The sequence below is a fragment of the Melanerpes formicivorus genome, unplaced genomic scaffold, assembly GCF_026170545.1.
Source record: "Melanerpes formicivorus ecotype bairdi unplaced genomic scaffold, bMelFor1.0.p_v2 SCAF_74, whole genome shotgun sequence".
NCBI classification, from domain to species: domain Eukaryota; kingdom Metazoa; phylum Chordata; class Aves; order Piciformes; family Picidae; genus Melanerpes; species Melanerpes formicivorus.
Window position 1 is genome coordinate 759,218 of NW_027142426.1, and position 14,377 is coordinate 773,594.

The 14,377-nt window shown below is 47.5% G+C and overlaps 1 protein-coding gene and 1 long non-coding RNA gene across 6 annotated transcripts; one reads left to right on the forward strand and one right to left on the reverse strand.

Moving 5' to 3' along the window:
• Positions 1–278: 278 nt before the first annotated feature.
• WNT5A (Wnt family member 5A) lies at positions 279–14,196 on the reverse strand. Of its 5 annotated transcripts, none has more exons than XM_068163811.1 (5): positions 13,112–14,196; positions 9,590–9,723; positions 8,179–8,444; positions 3,139–3,431; positions 279–1,530 (listed from the first exon to the last, which is right to left on the reverse strand). In XM_068163811.1, the coding sequence occupies exons 1-5, from the start codon at positions 13,115–13,117 to the stop codon at positions 1,072–1,074; spliced, it is 1,158 nt and encodes a 385-aa protein (XP_068019912.1). In that variant the 5' UTR covers positions 13,118–14,196; the 3' UTR covers positions 279–1,071. The 5 variants fall into 5 exon arrangements, with proteins under 5 accessions (XP_068019912.1, XP_068019917.1, XP_068019913.1 ...); XM_068163816.1 differs by lacking the exon at positions 13,112–14,196 and adding an exon at positions 12,516–12,532; XM_068163812.1 differs by lacking the exon at positions 13,112–14,196 and adding an exon at positions 10,308–10,428.
• Positions 9,834–10,710, forward strand: LOC137453995 (uncharacterized). Its single transcript, XR_010990519.1, has 2 exons — positions 9,834–10,216; positions 10,330–10,710. It is a non-coding gene; the product is annotated as an uncharacterized lncRNA (long non-coding RNA).
• Positions 14,197–14,377: the final 181 nt, after the last annotated feature.

Consider the following 14,377-nt stretch of genomic DNA (forward strand, 5'->3'; position numbering starts at 1 on the left):
TTTGAAAGACAGCCAGCAATTACACTATTTTTAAGGCATTTTCAAATTTGGGGAATTCTATTTTCTATGAGCTTTCCAGGATGGGAGACCAGTACTGTGCAAGCACTGCAGCTCCCATCCACCCAGCTACAGCGCTCCACACAATCTGCACCTCACTGTTCTCCACACCCAGCAACAGTGAAGCACTGCTCTGTCAGACGAGACACTCAAAACTCCACAACTAGCTAAACAGGGAAAATGCTGCCTTGAGGAATATCTTTATTGTTCAACAAGATAGATTTTTCTTTCTTTGTTTTGGGGTTTTTTAATTGGGGTTTTGGTTTGGGCTTTTTTCGGTCTTGTTAGGTTCTGGAACCAGACATGGTGACTCAAGAATAGCAGAGTTGAAGCCTTTATGATCCTTTGCTCTTTACCCTCTGATGGCATTGTGTACTTAAGCAGGCACATTCAGGTATGCAACTGATAGTGCACTTTGTGATGAATATACCCCTTATTTACAGAGCCCTAAATGTACTGAACAGCTTTATATGCCCTATTCTAATAACTTCTAGTGTCTGAAACTAAAAGTCATGGACAGGTCTGTGTGTTCCTCACATCCATAAGGATTGTTCTAACATCCCAAGCACATTACATGGTTTGCTCTGCCTACTGCACACGTATTACGTCCCACGGGACTAAATTAGGATATGTTGGATTTTTTTTCCCCCTCAAACTACTCTATTAAGAAAAGTCAATTTATTTTTTTACTTTGTAAAATAAATATTCTCAGGTTCTCCCCCATTATTGCCAAAAATATAAGACGCAGACAGTTCTGGGATGGACGCAGACAGCGTTTCCAGGCACTTCTTTGCAACCTCTGTATTTTTCCTTTTTTTTTTGTTTTTTCCTCTTTTTTCTTTTTCCTTACCCCTGCTCTTTCTTTTTGTTGTTGTTGTTGGTTGTTTTGTTTTTGAAAGAAGACAACAAAACGTTGAACTCTATAAATAAAGTGGAGATTGTCCTGTGGAAAGGGAGAAGGGCCTGCACCCCTTGCTGGCAGGTGGCTGCAGTTCCTCCCACCTCATCCATTCCCTATTTGCACACGAATTGGTCCACAATCTCTGTGCACAGCTTGCATTTCACGTAGCAGCACCAGTGGAACTTGCAGTGGCAGCGCTCTCGCTGCACTGTCTTGAACTGGTCATACCCTCTGCCACAGCACATGAGTTCACAGCCATCCATGCCCTCTGAGGTCTTATTGCAAAGGCGGCCCTGGGTGCCCAGGGACCCAGTGCTCTCGTTGCGCACACAGTAGTCAGGGCTGGGATCGATGTAGACCAGGTCGTGGATGGTGGGTGCGTTGAAGCGGCTGTTCACTTGCACCAGCTTGCCCCGGCTGTTGAGTTTCATGGCAGCAGCACTATCGTATTTCTCCTTCAGGGCATCGCCTACCTTGCGGAAATCAGCAAGCTGCAGCCAACATGTCTTCAGGCTACAGGAACCAGAGACACCATGGCACTTACATGCCACATCAGCCAGGTTGTACACAGTCTAGAGAAGCCAGAGAAAGAAAACAAAAGTGACGATGAAAGATTAGCATGGCTGAGAAAGTGTTCGTTCACCTCACTCCCTGCCTTCTGTCACACTCCCACTTATCCCTCTACACCGTTCACCTTAGCACACTCTTCCCTTCCACAATATGCTGGGAAACAGAAGCAAGAAAGTCAACATGCATGCACCCCAGCCCCCAGTCAGCCAGAGGAGGAAGAGAAGGAGGAGGGAGGTACTCCCACGAGCCTCCTTGAATTGCAGAGACAGCCACAGTAGTACACACAATCCAGGCAGCAGCATCAGTCAGGCTGCAGTCAAATTTTAGGAATCCACTCTCACGCCAGCAAAGGATTTTGCAGTTTCATTGAGAAATGTAAAACATCCCTTTATTTTCTATCTGAGTTACTCTCTCTATTGATCTCTGCTTGGGGCTGCAATTAGAGAAAGAGTTAAGATTCCTCTTGCTCTTGGCTCAGCATCCTCTGCCTATCCCAAATACTGTTCTGCAAGAGAGACTTCATCCAAGAAGAAACCCCCAAACACCTAGGGGTAGGAGAGCTACATAGCAATATCCTCTTTACAAAGCTTTGGCAGGGAAATATCAGTCATTTGCCCTGTACAAATAGAAATAAGAGTCAGTGTTGACACTGTCCCAAAAATCCTGGGGTCTGACACATTAGATGATACTGTATACAGCTTCCACCCAGCAGTTACACAGAGTCTTTACACTGCCAAGTGGTACTGCAAAGATGAGGCTGAGGAAGGAAAAAACTGCTCAAGTCTCTGTAAGCAACTGTGAGAATGTAATTTTTCTTCTTGCTAATAGTAAATTGGCCTGTCCACTGCTTTCAGACACCTTCCTCTCACTTTTAAATACTATTAATTTTCAATTATCTTTCATCCTTCTTCACCTTAGAACACAAGTGCAAAGCCCCCAGCCGACTATTTCTGGCACGTCAAGCTTTAGGAAAATAATTATTTTGGCTCTTCTTATTCACACTATTAAAAAAGAGAAGTTTACACCCATTCATTTAAGGCATTTTTGAGATTAAAGAAACCATAAAGGCATGTTTAACCACAGAAAACCATGTTTCCTAATAAGATGGAGGAACTTTTCACATCCTTTTAAAGCAGAGAAAGGAGGAAAAAAAAAAAAAAAAAAAAAAAAGGAAAAAAAAAAAAAAAAGAACAATCCTGTGGAACAATTCCAGCCTGGGAAGACCAGCATGTCCGTTTTCCCTCAGTTGCATACTGTCCTGGTTGGAAATACAAGCTAACAAAGTTGTGTTCTACAGAGAATCCACAGCGAGCAGGGCATTCTTAAAGAAACAATACGAAGAGAAACACAACGCACTTTGGTCTCAATCCTCCCCACGCAGAAGGCAATAGTGCTGTCAGGCAACCAGAAGCGACACACATTCATAGACTCTCCATCTACTTACACCCTGCATTTGCTGTTTTCTTGGTTTGTGCATGAAATAGGAGAGACAAGCGTTGGTGGCCCATCACCAACCACTGCCGCTCCTCTGTGCCTCACTGAGGCATGTCTTCCCCAAAAGGAAAGACATGGACAAGGGCAGAGGGAAGTGTTGTTTCGCAGCCACTTACTCTTCTCCCGGCCTCGTTGTTGTGCAGGTTCATCATGATGCGGGCACTCTCATAGGAGCCTCGCTGGTAAACTCTCTCGCGCTCCCGAGCATCAACAAACTCCTTGGCAAAGCGGTATCCATATTCAATGTTGTCCCCGCAGCCGCCCCAAAGCCAGTCCCGGGGCAAGTCTTTGGGCCTTGCAGCTCGGCTGCAGCCACAAGAGGAGAGCTCACCCTCCCGGCAGGCACGGCTCATGGCGTTGACCACCCCAGCCGCACTTACTGCATAGGTGAACGCCGTCTCTCGGCTCCCTGCGCAGAAACAGAAGTGATGTTAGGGGAGGGCCCACACACGCTGCTCCCTGCCTGCAGATGAGTCTGGAGGGCAAAGGCTCTCCAGAAGCCACCAAAATTCAATCACCTACTAAAGGCAGAGCAACCCTGAACCATGCTCCTCAAAATGTCTTTGCTCTGAAATAACTGGGCAAAACTGATCCATTAGCGCACACAAGCTGTCTGTGAACAGCAGGACTTCTCATTTCTGCTTGTGAAAGCCTGCATGAGAGAGTGGGGAGGAGGTGATGTGGGGCCAAAGCAATTGTGCCTGCTTGAGGGGCAGAGAGGGGAAGAGACTCCCTGTCTTTTGGAAAAGAGATGTTAAATACAACTTTTAAAAGACTGGTTCTTAAATTACTACTTCTGAAACATGATTTATGCACTTCACACACTTGTTCCAATTCCTTTATAGTTATAGTGCTTTACAAAGCCTCCTAGTATCAAAAGAAATGTGCAACAGAATAATACACAACTTTCCACCCTACAGGTAAGCCAGGTGCTTCTGTAGGAGGCTTTTTAAAACTAACAACAACCTGTGCTGTTTAGAATCCACTACTCCAGCTCATGCAAAAATGGCAAATGAGTCCATGGACAATCATCTTTACAAATTACAGGGGAGAAAAAACCCTAGGCACAGAGCAGCCTTAAAGGTTTTCTCCTACATCTGGTGTCCTTAAATGGAAATTGAAAACTCTGAATTTGAAGCTTTCAGAAGAAAAAAATTACAATACCCACAATGCAAGATATGGCCATGTACCATCCTCCCTTATGTAGAGCCTGACTTCCCCTACCATTTTTCCAAGGATGCCACAAGTTCTAACTACAACTGGAATAACTTTCAAACAAACAGAACAGCATAAAACTTGCACCAGGGAGACCTCACGAAGGTTGTTTTTCATCTTAAGAGACACGAGTCCCACTGGATCTTTTCCAAGAAAGATTCTCAGAATGACTGAGAATAAACTTGGTATTTTTTTTTCTGTTTATATGAGTTAAATTTTATTCCTCATCTTTAGTCCAGTCAGCAGAAGCAGCTAGTTTTTGATCTTGATTTTACAGGACTTTTTGTAGGGAACAGCATGGGCTTTTGTAAAGTTATTGCTTTAAGAGATTGTGTTTTGGACATGTCACACGTATTTAGGCAGCAACATTTTGAGGCAGAAACTCTGTTTGAGACCAATATAACCGGTCAAATCTAATAGAAGCTTTCAACCACTTCTGGAACATAAATAATCTGCAGTCTGATCCATATTTGACATCACGACAACATCATGCTTCAGAGCAGCTTTGTTAATATAACACCTGTCATCCATTGGATTAATTTTGGTAATAAATGCTGATTCTAAATGGGAAAAATCAAAAGTCTTATGATGGGAATGATCAAATTTAAGGAAGATGAGTAGCACTTTGCTCCTTTGCTTATAATGGTCTATTCACACAGACACCTGCCCATGGAAGTACTTACATGAATTATGGGTATAAAGGGTTACAGGACTAGCCTTTTCAGTTAAAAAAGCTTTGGCTTTATGCAGCGAGTTATGCCTTGCAATTTAGTGCAAACTAGAGCATGGGGAACCTCATACAGATTTTAATGTTCCCATTTGTTCAGTAACACACATTTTTGGATTAATTCCTCAAGAAAAATTTCCACTAGATTGAGAGGAAAGAAACGTGGTCTGCTTCGGACCACAGGACTCGCCTCTTCCGTTCCATTTTATTCTTTTTCATGTTTAGTTAGCTCATGCTTTCACATGGTTAACTACATCATTTATTGCAGGATTTAAACTCATAAAGCTGACTTTTTTTTTCAACTGTTTTCTTGTTATTATCCTAAAGCACATTTTAAAGAACTTACTGTTAGTAGGAAGAAGGAAGAAAGGCTGGGGTACCGAAAGGACAGATGCCCCTCAAGTTCCCTCCTTGAACATGTAGGCAAACTACAGAGTAACATCAGATGCTGAAGTAGATTTCAAGCCCTGCAGGTTGCAAGCCAACACTGCTTCATGCCATCAACCCCAGGAATACTTTAAGAGTGATGGTTCCACATGGATAGGTTACTTTGAAATTTTTTTTTTTTTTTAATCTTTTTTAAAGTCTTTAGGCACAACTGTGATTTCCTTCACTGTCAAACATATCTATCTTTTCCCACAGTCCAGCATTTCTCTCTATTGTAGCCATGGCAAGGAAACACGCATTCCAAACACGTTCTGAGTCTCCCCTCTCCCATATATATAAAACACAGAAATGGAACTGTTCAATATACACACACTGTAGGAAGCCACCCACAGAGCAAGGAGCTGAGCGTTACACTTGATATGAGTAAGTCTGCAAGAACAGAACAATTTTTTATATATATACCTGAACATAAAATACAAAATGTTCTTTGTCTTGTATTTTAAAAGCACTCAACCTCAGGCAGTAGGCGTGAACAAACTGGACCCCAAATACACCGAGCTGTTGAGAGGAGATCCAGCTATTTTATTTTAAGTTAGCACTTCTTAGCTGTGTGTAAAGCCCAAGTACAACCAGCCCAGGCCCAACCACAAAGCCAGGGAATGGCGCAAGGCAATGAAGGCAGTGAGGACCATGGCCTGACCTGGGAATCAGCAGCAAAGCAGAGCAGCAGAAAATAAAAGCCCTAAAATTCTGAAGTTCAATAAGCCACAGAGCAAGTTTCCAAACCCAATGCTAGGTTTATTTGTACAGCTTTAGCTAACTTTGCAGGGTAAATCCTGGAAGAGACTGTCCATTTATACACCGGGGTAATTATCGTGCTGTCCGTCAGTGCTTTGCCAAGGCACTCTCCTGTGCACAGCCAGTGACAGCAGGTCCTTAGCTCACATGACAAAATCCTTCCAAACTACGTGCATTCAGATCATGACTACCATCTTGCCCAATCTCTGAAAGTAAAGAGTATCTGACAATCCCCAACAAGAGCAGAGCACAGCAGGCTACAGTAAAATTAAGTCAGGCTCTAAAAGTACCCACTTTTCCTTGCACTCAGAGGAACAACAACTGGTCATTACCAAAGGTCAGCATGAAATAATACAACTGTTACCCACAACACCTTTCTTGTTCTCAGTGAATACACTCTTTAGGCTCTTTAACACCTGAATATGGCTATTAACCTTGCTTCCATCTGCAATTAGAGTAAGTGGCTTAATTATATGATGAATTGCTGTGTAGACATCATCTAATACAGTCATATTCAGCAAGGGTGCGGCAAAGTTATTTAACTTGAAAGAAACCACCTTTAAATAGATCTGTCGTGCTTGGGGAAGGCAGAAACATCTAACAGGCACCACAAATCATGGGCCCAATCCTGTACATTCCTTCACACCTTGAGCTAATTTTCACTTACTTGGATAATAAATAAGGGCTGAAAGATGAGGGACTAACTTTTAAACATATTATTTGCCTGCCATTTGTTAGATTATTAAAATAGAAAGGTATACAGAGGAAGTTTTCTTTCGTGTTTCATGTGCTTTTAGATTTTTGCTCGGGGTAGGCTGAAAAAACCAAACTGTATTGGGGGGGTGGGTAATCCTATGCTTGCAAAAAGCTTAGGTAAGGTTGTTTATCTAAAATCAGCTGTTCCAGTTAAGTACTTTTATACAATAGATTTTTTTTTCCTATTTGTCTTGACAATCCCCACATAACTTTTCACAAAAATTGAGACCAAATGTGGATCAATGTACTCTTTCAACCTTAACTGGAGTTAGCCCATTTGCAGATAAACCTAGATCGAGTCTGATTTTAAAACGTGAATTTTTTTAAAGGAGGGCAGGAAAGCACTGCCATAAAAGCCTTACACCTCCAATTAAAAAGCACTGCTGAGTTTGTCAGTGTACTGATCACCACATAAAAAGTCAAAACTGTTACCCCAAAAATAGGCATTTTTCAGCTGCTTACACAGAATCAGCTATCTGGTTTGGGAAAGTCAAGATGAAGGTTTCACCATGGACCAAATTCAACAGCACTGTTTAAAATACAATAAGGTCCTTAAGAAACAGGAAAGGCAGGCAGCACATGAGCAATGGAGAAGCACATTTCAAAGAGGATCTGATAGGGAAAGGGTTGGGTGCCCACCAACTGTGATAAGATGTTAAACAGAAATCCCTCTCTCTTACCAGCAATGTGACTACATTGCATTCAAGTTACAAGGACAATCATATGTTCTGCCTCAACAGAACTGATTTCATATAAATTAACCCCATACATTATTTTTAACATAAACCTACCTTTCTCAACAAAGATAAAACAGTTAGCGTGTTTGGAAATAAGATAGAAGGAATTACCTACAAACAATAATAGAGCAGTAATTTTCAGTTAACCTCCAGATCAAGACCAATTTATTATGCAGTTGCTAACTTTGGAACTAGACATGGACATATTTAATTTTACAAGACACTGCTGGTTTTAATTCTCTTAGGTTGCCTTTGTTTTGTTTCAGGTTTTCTAAAAGGAGATTTCAGGGCTGCATTTTCTTTTCCCTATTCCCATATGTAAACATATATTCCTTCTTTGTTTTCCAAGACACATGGCTGGACAGTGGTGGGAAATCACCTCCAGCTAAAAATAATTCAACTCCTTTGCCAACTTTTAAAAACACTTGATTGTATACAGTACTCAGTAAGAACCTGGCAAAAGTTTCAAGTGCAGAAGAGTATGCGCCATACATATCCTTAGACAAGACTTTAATCATAAAGATGTTGCTTCCTACCTATCTGCATGACTCTGCCAAAAACAGAGTTGTTGTCCACAGTGCTGCAATTCCATCTTCTGTGTCTGAACTGATACTGGCACTCCTTAATGCCCGTCTTTGCACCCTCTCCAATGAACTGCATATGGTCCTGATACAATTGGCAGAGTTTCTTCTGTCCTTGGGAAAGCCCTGCTAGCTGGCTACATAGTGGCTGGGCTCCTATTATATATACCTCTGACATCTGAACAGGGTTCATGGGGTTCATAGGGTTCATCCCTAAAGACCTGCATAAAGAAAGATTTGGATTAATAAAGAGAAGATTAAAAAAAAAAGAAAGAAAAAAAAAAAAAAAGGTAAAAATATAATTTAAAAATCCACAAATCCCAAACAGAACTGTATCTTATACATGACTGTACAGCTCCTGGCTTTGCTAACAGCTAAGAAAACAAAAACTCACTTAACTATGAAACTTCTGTTTTAAAGACAGCACAGAACAGAAGTTATTAGTTCCCATCCATGTGGCTATCACCACACACCAGGGACTGAAGTTAAGATGCAGACCTGGAAGACGACTTGCATCTGGGCAGTCCTTTACCAACTTAACTGGACATAGCTAAAATAACAGAAGGTCCAAACTGCAAGGCCAGCAAAGCAAGAAAAGCAAACACAAAGCCCCCAAACCCCAATTTATTTTAACTCACATTTTAGCTTTATGTCTGGACTTTTCAGTCTGCTCTACCATAAACAAATAGGGAAACATAACAAGTCAGAAGTTAGAAACTTGCTACAGACTACTTCTAGCTTCTTCCAAAGGACACACACTGTAAACAAAATCAACTTTGTTTTCTTAATTCTTAAAGTACTCTTCAAATTATACATTTCTATTGAAAAGTGGCCATTAATCCAAAAAGGATCACTTGAAACAGCAGAGAAACACCTATTTCAAGAACTCCCAACGTCATACATTGTAAGAAACAGATAATCTGCCAAAGCAGAAATTTAAAATGTAGTTCTTCATAACAAAAGCTATTTATAAACATTTAAATTACAGAAAATTTCAAATCAAAACTTTTATTAAAGTTTTTACTTGTAAATCAGCAGTCTGTCATGTATGCCAAGTTTCTCATCTAAGGGAGCTGACTCTTTTAAAAGAAAGGCAATTCCAGTAATTTAAGGATGATCAAATCCATATAGAATCTACTTTCCAGCATTCTAAAACCTGATTTTTTACAACAGGAGATGTTGTACATTTACACTTATTCGAGAGACGCGCTCATTTTACTACACAACGTATAACAACTGAAACGTTACTCCCCTGCTGTCTTGTTCATATAGCACTCCCCCAGAAACAAAGTACATATCAAATAGACATTCAATCAAGCAAACCTTGACACCCCCTTTAAAAATCAAGTCGATACAAGATGCTTACCACCAAGAGCTGGCTTCTATTACAACCTGGGTAAAAGAGGAGAAAATGGCCAGAGCCACTATGAGGTACTGAGAAGCCATTGTACTGCCAACTGTCCCCAAAGCACCTCCTTGGATTAATACTGCAGTGGATTTCTAGAGGGGGGAGAAAAAGGATCAGATTGTTTATTGCTTCTCAGACCATTTTCGAGCATTCAAGTTTAAACAACGGAAGTATCCAGGCCCCTTTTAACTTGACTGACTCGCCTGCCCTTCTCCTCGCAGAGACTTCGGTGCCAGACGCAAGCACGTCGCAGCTCCCGCTCCACCGGGCAGAACCCACCCACGCACCCCCACCCCACCCCCCCAACGCGGACGCCGCCTTCCCAGGGCGGCCACAGCACCCATCTGCGCGCGCCTGTCCCTCTGCCCCGACCCCGCCGCTCCCCGCAACCCGCCCGCGGCGGAACAGGACCGGACCCCTGCTCCGGACACGGGGGACCCCATCCCTGCACCCCGCCCGGCCACCCCGCTTCCCAGGCGACCCGTAGGCTCCAGACGGGCATTACCCCATCGCTCCCCGCTCCGGAGCCAGCATCGCGGACACGAAAGGCTCCCGGATGGCTAAAGGCGGCTTCAGGTTTGCAAAGTGAGACCGAGCAGGAATCGGGGAGGCCGTTGCCACGGGGTGGGGGGGGGGGGGGTGGGGGGTCGGTGCCGCGGATGCAGCCGGCCCTCACCCTTCTCCGCCGGCCGCGGAAGGCGCTTCCCGCTGCCGTCTAAACCATCTCGCCACAACCTCCGTGCTACCCGGACCCCGCGATGGCCGAGGCAGCCTCGAGATCCGCGCTGACGCCGCGGTGACAGCCCCCGCCTCTCCCCCCCAACCTCCCCGGGGTCGGTGTCGGCCCGAGGAGGTACCAGGTGGGACAAGGACCGACTCTGCGTCCCGACCCGGCCCCTGAAACAAGAAGCCTGCCGTCCTGGAAGTCAAACGCTTCCCCGGACAGGTCCCGCGAATGCCGTCTGCGTCCTTACACGGGACTCTCTAACTCGCTCACCAGTGCCATTCGCGGGGTGTTATTTCCCCTCCCCTCCGAAGGGAGGTTTAAAAAAAAAAAAAAAAAAAAAAAAAAGAAAGAAGCATTTCAACACTTGGGGGCTCCCTATTCATTCTCAAAAAGCTCTTAAAAGTCGAATTGAAGGTGCTCTTAATTCTAATTTACTTATGTTCGCGAAGGGTCTGGAGGAAAGGACCGACGGCAGCACCTGGGCGGGAAGCCAGGTTGGCGTGAAAACTGCCCGGACACGCGGTGACAGCCAGTGCGTAGGGAGCAGCTCCCCGCAGCTACTCGCCACCGCGGCGGGCTGCAGCCTCCCCTCGCCCCTGGCCGCCCCCTGCCGGGAGGGAAGGCCCCCTGTTCCTCACTGATGGGGGTGGGTGAATGGGGGCCGGTCTACCGTAGCAGAAAGAGCCCGTCTCGTTTAGATGGGATTAATCCCCGGAGAGATACGAAAGCAGCAGGCATATTAAGGAAAGAACTGGGTAAAGGCAGGTGTGCGATGAGCTCGCTGCGACATCCTAAAGCAAACACGTTGAACTTTCCTTCATCTCTTAGTTCTTAAAGTAGTAACAGTAATAAAGAAGTGTCATGGAACTGCCCTAGCCCTAAGAAGGTTGGAGGCATCGGTGCCCGGACCGCAACAGCTGTGTAGCTGCCCGGCCCAGCTGCCATCCCGGTGCACGCCGAGCTGCCCCGGCAGGAGGGAGCCGGCGGCCGGTGCACCACCCTCCTCTTGCAGTGCCCCCCTCTGCATGACCAGAACGGCGGTACCAAAGCCCTACTACCTCGACCAAAGGGCCTAGGTGCCATCTCCGCCTGGCCGCCGCCGCCCTCCTTAACCATAGTATCGGCTGCATCGGGCCAGCGCCCCGGAACCCCGGCCCTCGGGGAGCTGTGCCGTCCCACTTCCAACAGGGGGCGGTCTCGGCCGCCGCAGCCCCGGGAAGCGACAGGGTCGGGGAACTGCGGCCCCTCCGAGGGCACCTCCTGCTCCTCATCGCCGCTATGGCCCTCCTCGACCTCCCGACACGCGCTGCTTGGCGAGGCGTGAGGAGGCACCTGCGCCCGGGAAGGGCCATTGCCCCTCCAGCCCGGTCCGTCTGCACGCAGCAGCTGACAAGCTGCCATCAAAAAACAGAATTAAAAATAATAATAATAATAATTAAAAAAAAGCCGCCAGCAAATAAAAAGAGTTGCTAGCAGCAACATTTGCTATCACAAACGTGAGGCACCGATTTCCACTTTGTAGGGCAGCGGAGATTGGGTTTTGGTATTTAATGAACCCCATGCGGAGCCCGCGCTCTGTGCCGAGATGAAAAGGGAGGCTTTTAACAGACCCTGCAGCAGCGGGATCGCCTGTGATCCTGTTTTACACGGGGTGTCTGGAAAGCCTGCGAAGGCATCTGGCTTTCTGCGAGCACTACCTGAGGGAAGGTGGCATCCAGAGCCCCGGCTCCGGAGGGTTGTAAACCGCGGCGGCCTCCACGGGAGGCGCAGCGGCTCCACGGGGAACCCCTCGACCGCCCCCTGCTCCCCACTACAGTTTTACATCCATTTTGGATGGGCAAGACCAGGTTCACGCTTGCAGAGAATGGCACTCGGCGAGTCCCCAGCCCAGCTCTTTCCCAAAAAAGAGGCGGGGGGGGTGTGTGTGTTTTCCAGGAGGATGAAGGCGCACCTCCGTCCTTCCCTCCGCGCCAGCCCCGGACGGGGAAAAGCCTCGCTCTTTGGCCCAAATGAACTCTTCGTGACCCTCTAAGCGCACCCGACTTAACATACAATTGACAATTAAAAACAAACAAACAACAAAAAGCCAACAGCCTTTCCAACATGGAGTCCTCGCAGTACTGGGGACCCCGAGCAGCCGCGTTCCTTTGCTCTGACCTGGGCGGGACCCTCTGCAAATGCAGAGTGATAATCTCCAGAAACTTAAAATAAAATTAAAAAGGAGGGGAGCTGACTTCGGGTCCTCCGCTGGCCCCCAGCCAGTTCTCCTTAAAGGTACAGGCCACCATTAGCGCCGACGTTGCGCTCCTCCATAGCGATCCTCCTCGCCAAAGTTTGGGAAGTTTGGGAAGATGTCTTTAAACTTGCTTTAGGAGCCGCTGCCAGGACGATGCACCGGGACGCGGTGGGCAGAGCGAGCCCAACAAGTGTCCTTACAGAGGCTAGGCTCTCCTCGGCGGGGGGAATTTAAAGAGAAGGGAGAAGAAAAGGGGAGAGGGGGAAAAAAAAAAAAAAAAGAAAAAAAAAGAAAAAAAAAAAAAAGGAGCTTTTTCCAAGCGAGGAGCAGCGCTCTCCGCGGTGAGAGCGGAGAGGTGGGAGCGCCCGGCAGCAGCGCCAGGAGGAGCGGGCCGAGCCGCCCCGCCGCCGGGAGCAGGAGCCGCATCCGCGCAAGGCCCCGCCAAGGTGCAGCCCACCCTGCGCGGCCGCGGCGGCAGACCCTGCCTGCGGAGGTACCGCGCCACGCGCAGACTCACCTCCATTGCCGCGGGATCACCGAGGAAGAGCAGACGAGTAATCCAAGCAGAGCAGGAGGAGAAAGGGCGAGGCGAAAGTAAAATCCTGGCTCGCAGGAACCGGGCAGTATCCTCCCAAGCAGCGGACGGCGGCGGCTGCCGGGGGAGAGCGGGGGCCCGCGGAGATGGCGGGGGGCGGTGAGCGAGCAGTCGCTCTGTCCGGCGCAGGCTGAGCGTGTCCGACTGCGGAACGGGGTACCAGTGCAGCCTTCTTTCCAAGGTCCATCAGCAATCGCAATAATTAGGGCTTTCCACCACCAGAAGAAGGAAGCAAAGAAAAAAAAAAAAAAAAAAAAAGGCCAAAAAAAGGAGACAGAGGGGAAAAAAAAAAAACACACCAACAACCCAACACACGCACACAGCGCCCGTGGGCGTGATTGTGCGGAAGCAAATAAAAATCTTCACAAGCGGCAGCCAAAGCGCCGCGGGCGACGATCCGTCCCAGCAGCCCAGGTGGTGCCGCCGCGGGGCTCCCCGCGCGCCCACCCGGCCCCCGGCAGCGCTCGGGCGCTGACGCGCCCACTCCGCGGCTCGGCGCGAACAGGGCAAGGGGGACGAGTGGAGCCGAACGAGCGCAGGGTTCCCCCCTGCCCACCCCTCTTCACGTTAGTTTAAAGGCTGGGCGGTGCGGAGCCAGGCGTCCGCGGCTGCAGAGCCATCCTGGGGTTGGCTCCCTCCATTTTACACTGAGAAGAAAAAGCCCAACAGCAAAAGAAGTTTCTGCACAACCGGGAAAGGGGGAGGGGGGACCTTGTGCACGCGTGTATCTGTCTTACGGGGCGACTGATCCTGCAAGGCGAACAGGGACAGGGGGAGGGGAGAAGTCCGGGACTTCAGGAGCTGCTGCTCCCCCAATCCATCGCTGGCAAAGGCACCCAGCGCGTGGAGCAAGTTACGCGCGGGAGAGGAGCAGACGGCGTCGCGCTGCAGCCGACCCTTCCTCCTCCTCGAGGCTGTGTCCCCCACCCGCTGCAGCTCGCCCAGTTCCCCCTGTGTCTCTCCCTGGCTCCTCTTCACCCCGCTGCTTAAAACTGCTTTTTTTTTTTTTTTTTTTTTTTAAATGTAGAGAGAGAGAGTGAAGAAAAAAAAAAGTTTGGAGAGCCAACGGCAGCTGAAAAACTTTCTCGGCAGCGCATGCGCCCGGAGCCGACCTATTGCAGCCTGGGCTGGATTTTAAAGCCATACGGCAAGGAGGGGGACCATAGTGCGCGGTCGGGGCGGGCGTGG